The sequence below is a fragment of the Ovis aries genome, chromosome 2, assembly GCF_016772045.2.
Source record: "Ovis aries strain OAR_USU_Benz2616 breed Rambouillet chromosome 2, ARS-UI_Ramb_v3.0, whole genome shotgun sequence".
In the NCBI taxonomy this organism is placed as follows: Eukaryota; Metazoa; Chordata; class Mammalia; order Artiodactyla; family Bovidae; genus Ovis; species Ovis aries.
Window position 1 is genome coordinate 149,440,115 of NC_056055.1, and position 19,612 is coordinate 149,459,726.

General features: G+C 40.4%; 1 protein-coding gene across 19 annotated transcripts in view; it reads left to right on the forward strand.

Moving 5' to 3' along the window:
• RBMS1 (RNA binding motif single stranded interacting protein 1) overlaps window positions 1-19,612 on the forward strand; it is a 219,739-nt gene that overhangs the window by 182,919 nt on the left and 17,208 nt on the right. For all 19 annotated transcript variants that reach the window (XM_012135930.5, XM_004004667.6, XM_027964907.3 and 16 more), the window contains exons 4-6: window positions 537-628; window positions 9,643-9,800; window positions 11,712-11,791. In XM_012135930.5, coding sequence (XP_011991320.1) covers window positions 537-628; window positions 9,643-9,800; window positions 11,712-11,791 — 330 coding nt within the window. The remainder of the gene's footprint in view (window positions 1-536; window positions 629-9,642; window positions 9,801-11,711; window positions 11,792-19,612) is intronic.

Here is a 19,612-nt window from a genome sequence, read left to right on the forward strand (position 1 = left end):
AAGTAATATTTTTAAATAAGTTCTAATATGTAGATTATTTTATATTTGGAGTATCCAATTGTTATACTGTTTATTTCAAAAATGCAGTTTACAGAATAAATAAATATTTGTAAGCTCTGTAGGATAGCTCCATCTTTCTTACCAAATTATTAAAAATGCTACTGTTTTCCTGAAGTTGATCCCCGCCCCCCGTTTTTTTTTTCAATCTTGATTGATAACTTGGATGTCTTCCTCCCCAATCCCCTGCCTCACCCCAGCAAGTACAGATACTTGAGAAAAAGATCTGAAAAAGGAAATAAACTGGTTTCTCTTTTTTTCCTTTTTTTTTAAACTTTGAAGGGAAACTTACCTAGCCCAGATAGGCGGGACAGACAGCTTGGGGAGGACGTTGCAGTACGGCTATAAAGCTTGGGACTGTCAGAACGTCAGGGCTTTGATTTCTGTTGCCTGCCTCAGAGACCAAAAGGAGTCATCCTTTCCCTCTTTACATAATCATAAAATAACAGCTTAAACACTAATTGTGTTTTGCGTTTCAGGTTATGGTTTTGTTGACTTTGACAGTCCTGCAGCAGCTCAGAAGGCTGTGTCTGCCCTAAAGGCAAGTGGGGTTCAAGCTCAAATGGCAAAGGTGAGTTGAGAGCTAGTACTTACTCCTCCAGTCTCTGGCTTGGGTTCTGAATCTGGGCACATGGCTTTTCCTGTCACCATCCAAGTTCTCCTTCCATCCCAGCGAGTCACAGGTACCTGGGGACATTTGCCCCTTGCCTTCACATCCTCAGTAGCAGCTATTTTGCCAAAGACAATTCCTCATAATTTTATGTGTGAAAAAGAATTTTACAACTGTATAAAATTTTACATAGCAGATTATGTAACCCCATAAGTAAATGGAGAAGTAGCATCAGATTTTCTCAGGTAATTGGGTACTTGTGGACTAAAGCTCTGTACTTTATAATTTTTTTTTTGTACTTTATTTTTAAAAATAATTTTAAATTTTCAGTGTTTAAGGAATTAATACATTTTAGAAGTACTTCAGAATGTCATGTTCTGAAAGAATAATATACTTTGTCACATATGTAGGCTTATACAAATATACTAGTAGTTGTAATGCAGTGTCAGCTACAGATAATATTTCCTCTGTATAAAAGAGACATTTTTAGACATTGATTATTAATGAAATTAATAATTCTACAGTTTCAATGAACTCTTATCATAGAAGTGTTGTTTGTGCTCCAGGTTTTGTTGCCTGAATGTAAACTTGGATTTTTTCATACCTAGTGCACTTACTCTTTTCAAAAGATCAATACTTTTATATTATCCAGTTTCTTGAAGTACAAAGTAATTTTGTGCTGTCCTCTGCTTCTTCTGAAGAGTAGTTTGTGATATCTCCCTGAGGAGCACTCACATTTCCATAAGGGAAGGAGATTTATGAAAGTTAAAGAACCCTGGGTGAAAAAAGTTACCTGCTAAGTCCTTAAAGCTGTTGAAGGACAAATATGCAGCTACCAGAATAGCGATTTCCCTTAACTAAAAGAATCAACATGAATCAAGATTTCAGGAGTTAATGAAAGGGGCTTTCCTGGTGGCTCAGATGGTAAAGAATCTGCCGGCAGGTTCAATCCCTGGGTCAGGAAGATCCCCTGGAGAAGGGAATGGCTACTCACTCCAGTATTCTTGGCTGGGAAGTCCCATGGACAGAGGAGCCTGGTGGGCTGCAGTCCATGGGGTCACAAAGAGTCGGACACAGCCGAGTGACTAACACTTTCATCACCTTTCTAAAGTTATCCTCGGCTTTTAATATTTTTAGACCTTTGGGGTAAGATAAAGTCCAGAGTAAGAAGCTAAAATAAACTGTAAACACTAAGGACCAATCTTCTCTACAGTAAGGGCACCCTGATTTTTAAATTATTTGTCCATAGTATAGAGCACCTTCTTGTGGTATTGTTGAAAGACGGTGATCATGAGGCTTTAGTATGTTTAACTGTAATATGCAATACTTGTGTATGGTTTACAGAATGTTTAATATGTATCTGTAAACTGTGGGTAACCACGTTTTCGAAGCAGGACTTTGAAGGCATGATCAGAAAAGAACTGTATTTTTCCCTCTGTTCTGTCCATTTCCTCTACTCTGTGAAGCTCCTGTTTCTTCCTCTCATGGATAAGTTTCTTCCTCTCATGGATAAAATCTAGGGCAGATCCCATGACTTTTCTGGCAACTCTTTATTATTTTGAAAAGTCCCTTCAGTTGCTTCTTTCATTTCAGGCCTTTTTGGTTAATTTTTTTCTTTGGACATGATTTTTTTCATGTCCAAACTTTGGGGAATATAATTGTCTTTAAATACATTTTCAGCCATTCCTTTATGTATTTACACCAACCTCAATATAATATTTTAAATAAGATATTTAAGGGGGAGATCTCAAGTTATATTCCAAATATGGTTAATAAAATCTCAGAATTGTGTAAAGGTTTTGAAAACTCAGTTCTGAGAGTCAGCAAAAGGGATATGCGTCTTGGATGTTGCTGGTGCTAAGAGAAATCACAGCTTACAAAGCAGTTGTCTGCTAAAAACCACACACTGATAATTTGATGATCAAGAGGTGATATTTTATAAGTTTACATCCCAATAAGACAGTCGTTTACATGTTTCCAAACACACACATATACACACACAGATTTATAAAACATGTATTTAGTGACATTTTAGGAAATTGGAGGTTGTGATTAATGATAATGCATTATGCTTTTTTTCTTGAAATAATGTGAAATATTATTAATACATCCCAATACAACCTTCTATTATTATGTGTCTACAAGCACACACACAGATGTGTAACACATGGTTAACATTTTGATGCTGAATGTCTGATTTTTCAACAACACATTTCCAATGCTAAGTGTGTGATGCCCGTAACTGAGATGTCCAGTCCTGTTTATTTGACAAAATTTTGTGTGCCATATAATACTAAAACTTCCGCCGTCCCGCCGGCTCTGGTCTGCTCTAACTAGTAAGCTTGTCCTGGGATGGGGACATGGTTCGTTCTTTCCTATTTTCCAAATGTGTGTTTTTCTCACTCTTCCATAGCTAGCTGTGGTTTCTTACCCATCCCAGGTTGGAACAGTGGTAAGGGATGGGAAAGCTTCTTGACCTGACAATTATGTGATGTGGTGTTGATTTCTCTGGGCAGAAAACTGATGCTTTCCCTGGTAGAATGCTCTGCTCTCTCCCCTGTGGTTCCTTCACCCTAGAAAAGACGTGTCCTCAGCTCCTGAGGATCCAAGGGTCGGCCTTCAGTCCTTTTCTCCTTGGACCTTCTTGTCCTTCAGGACAGCCTTCCTGGGTGGATCTAACACAACCCTGCGCCAACTCCGTCTTGTGTGGCCCACATTGATCTGGCTGCCAGCTGTCTGTGGGAAACTAGTTACCTCCCAATCACACTTATAGGCCCCTTCAGTCAGCCTTTTGCCTTGTAGATTCCTCAGGCTTAAGCCAGACATTAATCCATTGTATCCACCAAGCTCCAGAGGACACAGACCAGGCCTCATGAGGGGTCTCTTGAAGCCCTTCTTGCTTGGCTGGTGGTGGGCAGGGGAGGGAGGGTGCAGGAAGAAGCCTAGTTGGTTGGAGCGTGGAACACATCATGGAACACATCAGTGGTTCTCTCCACCTGCGTGTTTATTCCCAGCCTCCTCAGGCTCTCCCGGGCAGACAGGAGGTGGGTGGTCAGCTGAGCATCCAAAACCAGGCTTCAGCCAGTTCCTGTGCAGACTCTGTTTAGGAGGTCTGGTTTCTCGCTCTAGCATGTGGGTGTGCCTGACACCCGTTTTTTGTTTTTTGGGGTTCTTTTTTTGGTGACTTCTGCTGAAACAAAGTTAGAAAGAGGCCTATTTTAACAATCTACTAGGGTTAATGCAGAGGCCTTATTTAGAGAGGCCTCATGAGCACGAACCTAGGCATCTTTTCAGTACCAGTGATATTAAGTAGCGTAGTATATTAACTATATGCTGTTTGAAGAAGTCTTTACAATGCATTTAGTCAGAGCCAGAGTGGGTATAGATTGGCACTGTATGTCCCATGTCAACAGTGCGCTTTGAATGCCAGCTTTCCCGTGGACTGATAATGAGCACTGTTCAAAGACCTCCTTAGGCAGCTTAGGACTGTAAATTGGCTAGGAAAAATGATCCCTTCCTCCATCATCTGAGGGGAATGAACAACGCAGGGGTTCAGAGACACTGGCAGTGTGCCAACATCCCGCACATCGTGAATTTCTTCAGGTCTCTATAGAATGACTGAGTTTCCTGGACCTGATTTCTTTTTTATTATATCATTTAAGTTACAAAAGGTATTTTAAATGGAAGGGGGTCCATTGTTCTATGCCATAGAACCATGGATGTGAGTATGGGGAGTTAACTTGGCCCCTTTATGCCGTCTGGATACAGGATTATTTGACTTGTACCTTTTGGTGGAGACAATTTGTAAAAGTTTAAGCCTGGCTCCTATGTTTGGGTGATAAGAAACCTGTCACTGTCTACTTCCTTTAATTAATCTGGATACTATAAAGTTTTTGAAAATTCACATTGCCACATATTAAAGGCTTGCCCTTTTGCATAATCAAAAAAATTCAGGGACATTCTAGTAGGTGAGGGGGGATATAATATTGTTTGACATTTTGGCTACCTGAGTTAAAAAAGGACTCCACAAATATTCAAAACTGAATTATAAAACTACAAATGGAGAGCCTTGGACAACAGTGATTTTCTTACTCGTATTTTAATTTCAGTGCCTTGCTTAGTACTTGGCATATGGTAGATATTAAATGTGTGTTTTGTTGGTGATCAAAGAATCCAGTTAAGCACGAGAAAAGCTTCCCAGCTTGGGCAGATACGGAGCGATAAGAATGGACCATTTAAAAATCATATTTATTGAGCTCTGTCCATTGAGTACCCTGATGAAATTTACCAAAAGGTTTTCCAAAAGGCTCAGGGTCATTCCCATTTATGTTACACTGGGCATTTGTTTCAAATGTATGCATTTTTCAAAATAAAAGACTCAGAATCTATGAAAAGAAGAAAGAAACCCCAGACAACGAGCTGAAAAGATATGAAACTCAAATCAACATTGGTTAATAGAGTGATTTCTGTGGGCCTTTCAGCAGTACCTCTTCCAGCCTGCTGGGGGTCAGCACATCATTCCACGTTATTTGCCTACTGGTATGCTTGCAATTTTTTTCAGTAAATAGGCAGTCAAAGGAGCAGAAATTTAATCGCCCTTCCACACAGAGGTCTACCATGCTTCAAGCAGTTTGCATTCACATGCCCGTAAGCAGCTATCTGCTGGTTGGTGAACCTATTCAGTACAAGAGAAAACAGATGTCTGGTCTTCCTGCCAAGTCCCTTTCTTGCATTTTAGGAACCATTCCACACGCACAGGGAGGTTTTTGTTAATTTCTTTCAGATGATGACTGAGTGCTTTACACCATGTGGGACCTCTGAGCCCTACTTTTCTACTCAAGTGAACATTAGTAGCCATTTATCCCTCTCATGGCCAGTGTGGGATCTAGTTTTCTACTTGTTAGAGAAGCCATTGAACCTTTTCCACGCCTTGGGATATAAAGAGGCCTATTGGCCGCATTTTTATGTCTGACCACCCATAATTTACAGAGTAATTGTTTTTTCAGACATAGCATTGCATGTCATAAAACAGAGTTATGGTTGTCCCTGATTTAAAGGCGCAATATTGCCCTTATTCAAGAACCACTCCCCTTGCTACAAGTACTGTATGTTCTGTTTACTGTAAATGTATCATGATTAGAACACAGGGACCCTTTTTTGGTGATTAGATATTTTTGTGGCCATTGCTGCCAGGTTGGAGTTGCTTCTCATTTTTGTTTTTTGTTTTTTGTTTTTTTTTTTACACTGTATGCAGAAGAAGTTGACCGTTTGAAAGGAAAGATAAATAACATTAGCCCTGGAGGTCATTCCAATGAAAAGAGCTAATTGACTGACCTTTTGCTATTGAAAACAAATGCATTAAAATCATAGGAAATACCTACCTATCTACCTTATCTACCTATCATAGAGTGGGTTGGGAGCTCAATTTCTGGATTCTGATTTAGCGCTTTTAATTATTTTTTTTCCTCATTGGTAAACTTTCAAACTGAATCAGCATTTTAAAGAATAATATTTTAATAATTTAATAATTATATTTAATAATGTTTATTGAATATTTATATTTAATAATAATTGATATTTTAATAATAGCAAGTAAAACACAGATTTAGAAAGCACTTAGTTACCTTACATTGTTAGTTCTTTTGAAAATACTTCACCAATGACAAATTCTATGAACATTCTTAAATACTCTTAAATTTCATCATTTAGATTTTAATAATTGTAACCCAAAAGGAAAGCTCATGATATTTATGATACACGTTTCTTACATAACATTTCTGATGCCATATCTTTGTCCCGGGAGTGTTTTAATGCTCCTTAATTAGGGAGTTCCCAGCTTCTCTGAATCTGACTAAGCATGATTCAGAAACCTTTCTAATAAGATAGGTTTGATCACATCACTCCCTTGCGTCTGTGCCTCAGGAAGCTCCCCACTTTTTAGGGCGTGGCTTGCTAGCGGTGGTTCCCCCTTCCTAGTCCTCCCCCCTCAGCCACCAGAATACCTGAAATTACAGGATAAATATGGCTTATCTCCCTGGAGTGTCATTATGACTCCAAAGTATTAGGTCAGAAATATTGCTCTATACTGAAACAAATTCAGATAATTAGGGAGTAGATTGCAACATTCACATACTTTTTTTTTTCCCAGATAAAGCACAAGGCTTCAAGGAAATTGTGCAGCCTTAGCAAGCTCTTTTCTCCATTGGCCACACACTTGCAGGAGACATAGTCATGCTCTTTGCTGCTGCACTCCTTCAGTGGAAAAGTTTAAGCAGGGATGACTGACAAAAAAGTCAAACTCCTTGGATAGCTTTTTACAGTCTGGTTTTTAGCCTCGTGCCTTATGTGTGTCTCTCAGGTCTCAACTCAATGTCATGCCTCCTGAAAAGTGTTCCCTACTAAGGACAAGCTCCCGTTTGTCCTCCCATTTTAATTTGTTCACGTCTCCATTACAGCATTCATTTCGTGCGTTTCTATCTCCCCAACTCTAACTGTAAACTGTTGGAAGACGGGACTGGGGTCATAATTATTGTGTAAGAGGGTCTGGCATGTACAGGATACACTGTAAATGTTATTGGACTGTGTTAGGTTACAGGGCCCCTCAGTACGCACCTTCAGAAAGAAAGGATCCCATCTGTGTTTGCCAGCTAAGGACCAGACTTCCACAGGAACAAATACAGTCTTGGATACTCCATGAAAGCTTCAGGGACGTAGGAGATTAGAGCTGACATGCGGTAGCTAATTGAGAAGCTGTACAATTAAATGGGCAAAATTGAGGAGGTAGTGAGTGAAGGGGAAATAAGGAATGGAGATTTTACCTCTTAGCCTACCTCAAAAGTATTGAAAATTTTGATACCTAAGAACATATTGTTTTCTCCCTTATTTTAAAGCCTTTTATCTATTGTTATGCATTTATTAAATCACTTCGCAATCTTTATATATTAAAGATACGCTTTATGTAATTGTCAATGGGAGCTTTTGCTCTGCGTAAGGTAATCAGTGGTACCACAATGACTTTAATTTCAGCCAGAAGCAAAGGTAGTAGCCGTTTTTGTTTAGTCTGTCTAAGATTAAGTTTTTGGCTTACTATTGAACATTTGAAAATTTTAAATTTTTTTTACTGGACCCAGCTGCACCTGGCATACCTCTGAGAAGCTGGGAGCTTCTGCTCCATTCCTTTGGGACTGGGGGTTACAGGCTGCCTCTGTCAGAACCAGGAAGTCATAGAGAGTACTTTTTGCCCGTAGTTTGTCAGTCTGTCGTAACTTTAATTATTGGAACTACCAGGGTGTTTTACCCTTCTCTGGGATACCAGATTACTGTTTTAAATTACAACTTAGGTATAGCGTGAAAGATCAGTATTCACTTTTACTTGCAGATTATTTAAAAGGAGAAGTTTTATTTCATGTTTAATTAATGCCAGAATAACATTTGAAAGTAGAGACTATACAAATCCAAACATTTGTATACTTCACATATATTTTAAAAGTACTGTACATTTTGAAAATCTAAAATATGATGAGTGTACTTTTCTGATGCCTAAGACTAAAACATCAATTAATGACTTTGCTAATAGTACTTGTTGGGCTTCCCAGGTGGCTCAGTGGGTAAAGAACCTGCCTGCAGTGCAGGAGCATGCCAGAGGTATGGGTTCAATTCCTGGGTTGGGAAGATCCTCTGGAGGAGGGCATAACAACCCACTTTAATGTTGCCTGAATAATCCCATGGACAGAGGAACCTGGTGGGCTACAGTCCCTAGGTCACAAAGTCAGACACATCTGAATGAAGCACAGCACAATAGTGCTTGTTAAAATCAGAAACTTTCATAATTCAATATGTAAAGATACAGTTGGTTAATAATATCAAAGGAAAGCCTATTTTAAAGTTAAGACCATCCTAATCCCATAATTGTCATGGTGAATTTTTATTTGCTCAGAAAATATTCTAGTTGTCATGTAAGCTTATTTCCTCATGATTTAACACCAAACTCTTCGTAAATCAAGATACTTGCTGTGAGAACCCCATGAACTGTATAAAAAGTCAAAATTATACATAGCAGTTACTGATTCTCAGAAAACTCAGTTCTTATCTTTGATTTCAGCTGATTTTACTTCCGCAATGGAAGGGTGAGTGGGAAATGGTCTAATTGTTGTTTCTTAGATTTTCATATGCATTTGTACTTCCTGAAGATCTTGTTAAAATGCAGTTTCTGATAACATTAGTCTAGGATGGGACCTGGGATCCTACATTTCTAGTAAGCTTGCAGGTAATTCCACCACAGCTGGCTCCTGGATCACTCTTTGAATAGCAAAGATTTCCCAGAATGCCCTACCTGCTTCTACACTTGAGTTTAGCTTTATCCAGATTCTAAAATTTGCTCTGCCTCTAGTCTTTCATTTTGTATGGCTTTGTAGGTTTTTTATTTTTATTAGCTTAAGAGCCCTCTATTTTCCTTTGGTGATCATAGATCAAGGTAGTTAAGGACTCCACCATAGAGCAAAAGAAGGGAATTTGGGCAAACCACCACTGAATTTGGATAACTTGGTCCAGAATCCATCATGTGTCTCTGGATCAAATTATTAGCAGTAACCACCATCTGTGCAATAGTGTGCCCGAAATGGGCTCCTAAAAATAGTAGTGGACGCAAGGTTAGTTATTTTGCAGAACACTGCAAACAGCTGAGATTTATACTTCCATGAAGGCATCCTCTCCAACTTAGCAGCGCCTACCAGCCCTTCAACTTCCAAACCTGCCAAGAATGGTTTGGTGGGATCGTGACTGACCTCACCAGATTGTCCAAGCTTCAGACACTGTTGTTGAGTGTCGAGGGTGACTCGGGTGTTCTGTAGCAAGTGCTCTCATTTGCTAGTACTTTAAAGGGACCTGAACTCAGAGAGTGGCTAAGTAAAAGTATGTTCCTATAAATATCTCACCTTCTATTAGAAATTAACAGGTAATTCTCTGTTCCGTTTTAGCAACAGGAACAAGATCCTACCAACTTGTATATTTCTAATTTGCCACTGTCCATGGATGAGCAGGAACTTGAAAATATGCTGAAACCATTTGGACAAGTGATTTCTACAAGGATACTACGTGATTCCAGTGGGACAAGTCGTGGTGTTGGCTTTGCTAGGTGAGCTTACTGCCCTACCTTCATGTCAACAATAGTTCTGCTGCATTTCCTGGAGAATAAAAATTGAGCAAGAAGAGAGAATTTAAGCCAGGGTTATAGAAGCCAGTTATACCATGAACTTAAATTATGCACAAAAAATAATGTGCATCTCCCCCAGCACTTTGAAAACTCACTGGGATTCTTGAGCCTGAGGACCCTAAATATTTGGAGTCTTGGGGTAAGGAAATATCACATGAGCAATAGTTTTGCAAGTGTGTTTCCTTAATATTTTGACTAATTCAATCAGGTTGCCTAAACTGCTTAAAAAAATAATCTCAGACTCCTAAATTTCATAAATAAATTGGTATTTTTGTCTCATTAGGTGGAACTTTGGTTCATCATCAATAAAATCAGTAAATTAGATTTTTTAATGAAATATTTTACACATTGAGAAGAGTGCAGCAAACACCTGACCACCAGTTGTTATACACATTATAACACTTTACAGTTTTTGCTTCAAATTATTTTTTAAGAAGTAAAATGTTGCACGTATCTAAAGCATCCTCATTCTTTCATCTTACTTTTATTCTTTCCTCCCCAGAAAGGGTACTTCAGTGCAGTGATTAGTTTGCTTCCTTTGATTTTGACATAATTCAAATCTGAAAGCCCACATACAGAAACTGATTTTACAGCGCTTAGCAACCTATTAATTCTGTGCAGTAACCAATTATGTCTACATGTTTTAAAGTATTGACTTTGATTTTGGGGGGGAAATCACTGACTTTTTACCTTCCTGTGCATTATCCCGTTTGATGACAGTCGCATCTACCACAGGCCTGTGAGATCAACAAAGCAAGCATTGTTCACACTTTCACATATAAAAAGAATTGAGTTAAAGAAAGGACATTGTCACGGAGTTGCCAAGCAATGAAGCAAGGTCTAGTACTTAGTTCTTCTGGCTTTCAACCCATTGCTCTTTCTGTTAGACCAGATGATTTTATAATAAAACTAGAATATTCTACAAGTGGGAAGTAACCAAGGCCAGAACCTATTGTGCACTTCATGGGTTAAAAGATCAGGTGAAACAATGAAAGGCCCAGCACCATCTGAAAATCATCCCTCTGTGGGTGTTCTTCTGAAAGCAGATCAAGGACTTTCGTTTCTGTATCCAAAGATGGAACCCAGTTAAATTCTAATGCTTTTTAATTACCACTATTACCACCCATTAAAATCAAAGTGCAACTATTCTGGGTAGTCCAGGAGTGCAGTGCATTTTGAGCAGATTTTTCAGTGTTTCCTCCATTAAAGAAAACTAAATCAAAATTATTTAATTCCCCTGAAATGTTTCTTGCAGATGTAGAATAAGTTGTCAGGCTCCATCCTTTAATTCTTCCTCTAAAGCCAAGAAGGCCAAGAAGGAACATAATTGACTTCACTAATTTTAAACTTGAAGCTAAGGTGAAAAACTTGTAAAACACATCCTCTGTTCAACCCCAATTCATTTCATGACTTTTGAGTCTGTCATTTTAAAGGAAGGACCATCTCTAAAACGAGCAGTATCCTAGCAGCACTAAATACCAGCATTAAACTGGTATTTTTGTTATTGATTTCAGTATCATAACTAATAAAGCTATTATGTATTGATTATAATTTCAACAAGTAGAAAAAAATTAAATATTCTGTATGCTTGATTAAAGGTACAATTTATTTCTTTTATGATTCTGAAGGTATCTGGTTATCAAGTTTTCATTTTATCATGAAAGCACACAAACAACACTTAAAGACAGAATAAGTCCACTTTTTCTTATCACTCACTTTTTGTTAGGTTTCATTTGTATCAAATAACCCTATAAGATTGTGTTCATGTGCACTGAACAAAATGAAAATTAAGATATCTTTGATTATTTATGTCTTATTTTTATGTATAAATAGGATGGAATCAACAGAAAAGTGTGAAGCTGTTATTGGTCATTTTAATGGAAAATTCATTAAGACACCACCCGGAGTTTCTGGTATGTTGTTTGTCTAAAATTATATTAGTAGTCTTTTCTGTTATTTCTAATTTTAGGATGTGGTGACTCTTATATCAAGAACAAAACACTCCTCATTTAGCTCTTTAAAAGTTATTTCTTTGGATCTCCAAAAAGACTTCAAAATTCATTTCTCCCAGCTGTTTAAACGTGAATGGAAGCATAGAGTCACAGATGTAGAAAACAAACTCATGGTTACCAGGGAGGAAAGTGAGGAGAAGGGGGAGGGATAAAGTGGGAGACTGACAGATACACACTACTATACCATATATAAGATAGACGACGAATAGGATCTGGACTCCCCCGGTGGCTCTGCAGTAAAGAATCTGCCTGCAATGCAGGAGACCTGCGGGAGACACGGTTCTGATCCCTGAGTCAGGAAGATCCCCTGGAGAAAGAAATGGCAGCCCCGTCCGTATTCATGCCTGGGAAACCTCAAGGACAGAGGAGCCTGGTGGGCTACAGTTCATGGGGTGGTCAAAGAGTAGGACACACCTGGAAAACAGCAACAAATAAGAAGCTACAGTTCAGCCCAGGGAACTCTACTCAGTTCTCTGTAATGATCTGTATGGGAAAGAATCTAAAAGAGGGGATATGTGTATGTGTATACCTGATACACTTTGCTGCACAGCAGAAACTTACACAGCACAGTAAATCACTGTACCTTCATGAATTTCTTTTAATTCAAAAAATGAATATGTATGTGTAAAATGAAAATATATATATGAATGGAAGCAGACGTACTGGTAAGGAAGCTGTGTGCCTTGCAGAGGATTGGAAACCTCTCCTCCCTGGATGCTAAAGGCATCCTCTGGCACACCTTATCATTCAGTAAGTATCCTGTCATTCAGTGATATCCATCGAGGATGATGGTACTTTCTACCCCAGCTCCTGCCTTTGTTCTGGATGATTTCAGCATGTGTGAGCCCTCCCTGCTTATAGTGCCTGGACTCCGCTGCGATGGCCCTCCATCTGCTCCTCTGCAGCCTCCTCCTGCCATTGCTCTGACCTGTGTTGTCTTGATTGAGAACAGTACACCTCAGGAGATTGCATTCCAATATCACACCTCCTCTGACTCCCACTAAACCTGCTCTGAGAGACAGTGAGCTCCAGCCTGACCAGACCCTCAGCATCCCTGGGCCTCACTCAGCCTCTCACCCTTCCCTAAACTGTAGTTCTTCACAGTGCTCACCAGTTCGCACAGCCCTCTCCCTAAACTGCTCCCACACCGCAGTCCTAAGCAGATGGCTTCGCTTCCATCCCCCTTTAACTTGGCTGTTCCCTCCTCACCCCTCAAGACTCTGGTCAAGGCCTGCCTCCCCACGTCAGCAGCCTTCTCTGCTCCCATTGGGTCACCATCTGCATTGCTCCCTGAGGACACCCACCTGGAGGGCAGCATTTAATTTAGCAGGTTTACACATGTCAGTGCACTAAACTGAGCTCCTTGAAGGCAGAGCCTGTTTTCTCATCTTGCGGTTTTCATGCCTAGCTCAGTACTTGAACCTTACTAAGCACCAACAACTGTTTGTTATTTTGCATAAACTTACCAAGACAACACTGTTTACAAGCTGGCGTGCAAGTGGCTGACCACAAACTGGAAGATGTTTCTATGTGCGCATGTGTAACGAGTGTTTAGTATTTATTCTCCTGTAGCTCTAAGGCTCCATCTTTAACTGGATGGCTGATGATTATGGTTAGGGATCCACTTTAGTTTCGGTATCCGGGTGAGTCCCACTTCATAGAGAACTTATAAGTATGTGTGATCCCATGAACTAATTGCATCCTTTAACACCAAAACCTGATAGGATACAGTTTGCATGGCTGTATGGGAGCTTGAACTGCCTACTGACATGAGTTTGAAGCATAAAATACAAGACCTGGTAGTACATTCTTTCAAGGAACTCAACCTTGTGAAAAAGCTTCCTTTTTTGTTTTTCTTAGGCAGTTTTCTTTTGAGTTGAAATTAAAGAAAACAAGAAGGGATTGTTTTTACCTTCCAACTAAGTAAAGACAAGGGAAAGATTTCATACGTGGGAGCCTTCTGTCAACCTTGCCCTGCAGGCCTTGCAAGGCCCCTGCACACAGCTGCCCCCGTGGCCTACTCCCTCCCCTTGCCGTCCTCTGCATAGTCAGGACCCCAGAGAAGTACATGAGTCTCTTCGAAGGGCTGCTCATCCACACACCTATGACCTCCTTACTTTGTCAGCTTGTTCTTGAATGCAACAGGGGAATTTCAAGAAGGAAAAACACCACAGCACCCTTTTATTTGATGTTGTATCAGCCTAAGATAAGATCTGCCAGTTCCCTGCGTAAAATAGATCTCAGCATGTCACGAATTGAGGTTGGCCAGTTTCCTTTTTTCTCCAAAGGACTTCATGGTTGTGTCATTTAACTGTTTTCTTTGAAGTAGATTTGAAGATTGTGGGTCACACCCATTCTAGGAAAAAAAAACAAAAAAGACCTGATTTCCAAACCACACATAAATGACTGTAGGATTCTCTGCACCTTTGCAGCTAATGATGAATAGTTTCTTCCAAGGAGTGCTGAGGGTCAGAGGGGGTGTGTAAGAACCAGATCAGTTCCTTCTCCAAGAGGAGCATCCCCTAGGGAGGATAGCTGTGTGGTCAAGCCATTCTCTTTCTTTGAACCAGGACTTAACTTTATGCCGTTTTCTGATGGGTGATGGTCTCTCCTGTGTTTCAGTATTGGTTCCCGACTAGACTGCAAGTTCTTTAGTGGCGAGGGCTGTGTTTTGTATTTTAATTTTGCGGGAGGCACCAAAGCCTATACATCGCCCTGGACCAGCAGAGGTTTACCCAAGGGTTTTCAAGAGCGTTTTTCAGATGGAGTGCTTATCACAAGATTCGTGGCTGGCTACTTTGATGGCCTTTTGGGATAGATTTTGCCTATAAGTGGTTGAGCTGCTGTTTTGGCAGGAGTTTGAAATGTACAGTGCAGGTTGGGAAGCCTACTGTTGAATAAACAACCTTTCCCCAAACAAGTCTCCAGTGGACTGGAGAACCCACACCAGAACTGAAACCATTTTTAACATCTCTGGATTGTTTTCTGTCCATGTAAATACGAGAATTATCTTTGACTTACAGTCTGTTTATTAATGCCTCTCTCTCCCCTCCAATTACCTGACTGACTGCTCTGCACATGGGTTTCTTCATGGAGTGCATATGATTACTTTCAGTAGAACCAGGTGAAAAAGAAAGAATATTGTCAGACAAGGGTAAATTGAATGGGCCTCCACTTTCATGTTTAAATAGTGTAGGCTTATTGCTAGGCAGACATAACATTTCATAAATACAGTCAGAGGATGGTTTATTTAATGATGCAAGTTGTTTAGCTGGCATAAGCAGAATTATCCAGGTTGGCTTCTGTCAGAGTACTCTGATTCTTGCATGACTGGTGATTTGCATGTGACACTGGAACCAAGTATAGAAAAGAAACACACATTAGACACAGTCTCCCAAAGACACTTTTTGAAAATTAGCAAACTGAGCAGTTAACTCATTGCGTGACACTAGAGAGAAAGTCTCTAGATGGCAAAGCAAGAGGAGCTCAGCTATGTCATTTCTCCAATACCACCCATCCGTCTGCCAGCACTGTCTTCATGCCAGGGTGTTGTAGCTCGGTGCCCTATGTGGGGCCTGGTAATGCATGTTTAGAGTTCCATAAAAATCACTCAACCACATCACAACATTTTATACAGTCTTCTTTCTGAAGCTGCTTTTTAAAAAATCTTGTGCTTTTGTGTCTGATATTACCATATTTTCACAAAGGCTTTATCTTATGGCAGATTCTTCAAGCATACATTACAATTTATGTTGAAAAAGAAATTTCTCAGAATGCCTTTCCATCTATCCTTCTCCGCACTCAGGCTCTCACTTTTCTCTGAAAATACTGAAGCATTTTCTTTTGTTTGGATTTACCTTGGTTTTGAGTGCTAGCTGGTTTGCACTTAGTCACATTTACTTGAAAGGACCATGAGGATAAAAGAACTTCTTTGTGAGACAGTGACTTCTTTGTGAGACAGTCTAGGTGAATTCCATAGAAATTTAAAAGCAGTATGTCCTATTGGGTTGATAAAAATTCCGTTATGGAGAAATAGTATAGTGGTGCTTTCCCACACAGTGAATGTAAGAAACGAGAGATGGGTAGAACTGAGGTCCAAATTAGGAGATGTACCCAAGGCAAAGACACTGTCACTCATGGTCATGATTCAGAGATTTGTCTGAAAAATGTTCTTCCAGTACCTTCCTGGAAGAGAGTGCAAATACATATGGCATGTTAGCTGGAACTCTCCTAGGGCTGCTCGCCCTGCACCCACAACACACACCCCATGGACAAAGGCCACACGCATATCCAGTGCTGCAGAAGGCAGTACGATCACGTCCCTCCTCCTGGACCTCTCCGTGACATTAATGGAATGTGAAGACGTCCTAGTGTGGTCGGGGCAGAGAGTTTTTTTGTTGTGTTTTTTTTTTTTTTTTTTTTAAGAAAAAAAGTGCCTAGTCACTGGATGTGCAGTTGCTTGTTAGATTCCCAGCCTCACGCTGGCTTCATTCTGCCGCATTGCCTGAGGCTTCTTCTGTGCAGGCAAAGGAGCTCCAGTGAAGTGCATATGTGACTGCTGGCCGGCCCCATCCAAAGACCCCAGCTTGTTTTACATCTGCTTTCTGTGTTACCTTGACTTTTCAGTTTGGGTATATGCCTGGCAGGGCTTGAAAACTGCTTTTACCCGTGTTCTGGAATGTTCTGTATATAGATAAAATTATTTGGGCCTTGTTCAGTGCCAGAAGGCAGAAAAGGTGATGTTTAGAGGAAAAATTACAATTCTAGTAAAAAGGCTGGACATCGTTCAAGGGCTTTTATTGCCCATTTTGTTTCCTGCACGTTTGGCTTAAGCTTCATTTACTCTGTTAAAAACAGAAAATTTGGGCAACTCTAGGACAAAAGAAATACTTGAAGACATGTGCAATGGTCCTGGTACCTTTAGGACAATGTGGTCAGACCTCTGGGATTGTGATGGTTCCCGTATCCCTCACCCAATGCGTACAATAGAGCAGAGTCTGAATGCACGTTCTGTTGAGATGTTCCCTCCAAAGGTAAATCATGAGTAAATCATCACCGAGAAAGCAGAAGCACAGGAACCATCCTGGGAGACCACTGGGGTGACGACTGTCTTGCAGATCCGAAACTAAAACTTATTCTCTACCAGAAGGGAAGTCTGGGTTTTAAAAAGTGACAAGGGACCTCAACCAGACACGTGCCTGTGTTTCAGCTGAAGACACTTTGAGTGTTGTGCCAGGTTTAGGAGGAGACTGCCTTCAGGCAGTGTTACCACCGCGGATCACACCCAGCCCACAGGCCCACTCCAGTCAGTTTTACACCTTTCTACTGTCAGGTCCTGCTAGAGAGGAGTAGTAAATGGTGGTGTGTGCATGTTAGGTCACTTCAGTCCTTTCCTGACTCTTTGCAACCCAGTGGACTGTAGCCTGCCAGACTCCTCTGTCCATCTAATTCTCCAGGCAAGAATACTGGAGTGGGTTGCCATGCCCTCCTGCGGGGGATCTTCGTGACCCAGGGATCAAACGCATGTCTCTTACGTCTTCTGCATTGGCAGGCGAGTTCTTTACCACTAGGGCCACCTGGGAAGCTCATAAATAGTGAAGTAAGATCTTATTAAAGCATAAGGATCTTGAGTTAAAAATGTAGGTGTTACTATGAAACAGTTTTCTAAAAGGCGTTTGCCAGTAACTTCATCCCTAACTACAACTTAAACATTTCTTTAGTCTACATCAAGCCAACGTAGCAACCGTAGCCAGCTCTTTAAATCTCACAGAATCAAATCCCAAGGAAAACAGGCCAGTCCCTAAAAACATTTATAACTTCTGAACCAGAAGTTCCTCTCCCAAGAATTTAACAGTTCAAAGGAGGAGCCACAGCTCAAAATTTGAGCTCCTCCTGTGGTCATAGTGATGATAATAATAGTAACTAATACTTATTGAATTGTTCTGTGTGTTTTATGTATATTTATATATATTATAACAATGTTTTGAAGTAAGCACTCTTAATGGTCTCCATTTCACATATTATGAAACCAGAGACCTGCCTGGAATCACTAGCTAGTAAATGGAAAAGCCAAAATTCAAACCCAGAAAGACTAATCTAGATCCATTGTTCCAACCAGCACAGACTCTGACCACTAGCATCACATTGGCCCTGGGACCAAAGAGATAAAATATATAACACTCACAGATGTTCACACAGTGTCAGTTATAAGAACAAAGAAACTATACATGATCCCTTTTCAAATAGAACATTATGTAACCATTAGAAAAAAAGATTCTGTAGCAAGATAAAGAGCTACAATGTAAATGATAAAAGAAAAGCCCCTATCATTGCAAAAATGAAAAATAAATATAGACTTAGAAAAGTAGTAAATACAGAATATTAAAATATTTATGTTGGAGTGATGGGAAAATATTGTGTTTTTGGTTTCTCTTTAACCTGTTGTTTAACCATTATTTTACTGACAAGGAAAGCTGAATGGGATACGGAACCACTCTGTAAGGGTCAGGAAAGCAGAGACAGACCCTAACAGAGCCCGTATGGGAGGGTATGCATCTGGAGAGAAGCCAGGGTTGTGCCCCATGGTAGAGAGGACCACAAGGTTTGGTTATAAACAAAGAAGGGACTGAAACAGGAAACACAAAAAAAAGGATAGTATTTATTGGATCCTTAGATAGAAATTTTTAAGAGTCTTGGATAGTTTCTTGCATGGTGTTAGTTGAGGAACTTTGAAAGTAGCTGACAGTGATCATTAAGAAAGCTGATTACAGTTGCTATGAAGTGAAAGTCGCTCAGTCTTGTCCAGTTCTGTACAACGCTATGGACTGTAGCCCACCAGGCTCCTCTGTCCATGGAATTCTCCAGGCAAGAATAATGGAATGGGTTGCCATTCCCTTCTCCAGAGGATCTTCCCAACCCTGGAGAAACCTGAATCAAACCCAGGTCTCCCACATTTCAAGCAGATTCTTTACCATCTGAGCCCCCAGGGAAGCCCCGATAGTTGTTGAGTGGGCTACTTTTCCAAAACTGATAGAAAAGCTTCTATCAAAGGCAGTTTATGTCTTAGAGACTGTTATTTGGGATAAAATGCTGCATAGCTAGAAAAAAAATGGGAGCTGGGGGGTAGTCGTTTCTCCAGCTGTTAGAACATGGTAAGGGAAAACTCCACTTTGGTAGAAATAGAAGAGAGCTTGGAGTCCTCTGAGCAGCTGGATTAGATAAGTGAGGAGGATGTCTGGGAGGTCTGATCACGTGCTTCAGTGCTTAGTCAAAGCAGGCGTTCTAGAAATGATGTTGAGTGTAGGTGTCCAGGAAAGACAGTTGAGCCTAAATAAATCACTGCAGAGTCTGAACTTCAGAAGCTGGGTAAGGACACATCTTGGTGGAGATGTGCAGGAAGCCATCGTGGGCATTCCCCCGTGGCTCACAGCCCCTTAGGAGGGACTGTCGATGCCAGAGATCAGGCACTTGGTGAAAATTTCAACTGCAAACAGACCAGAGAACATAATAATAGAGGAAATAAGTGGTTAGAATTGTATGTTGCCTCACACAGAATACTAGGGCATTCCTCTTTCCCTGAAGCAACAACCCAACAACTGTCTGAAAACTGTGTCATTTCTACTGGGTTATGCTGCTGCTGATGCTAAGTCGCTTCAGTCGTGTCCGACTCTGTGTGACCCCATAGACGGCAGCCCACCAGGCTCCTCTGTCCCTGGGATTCTC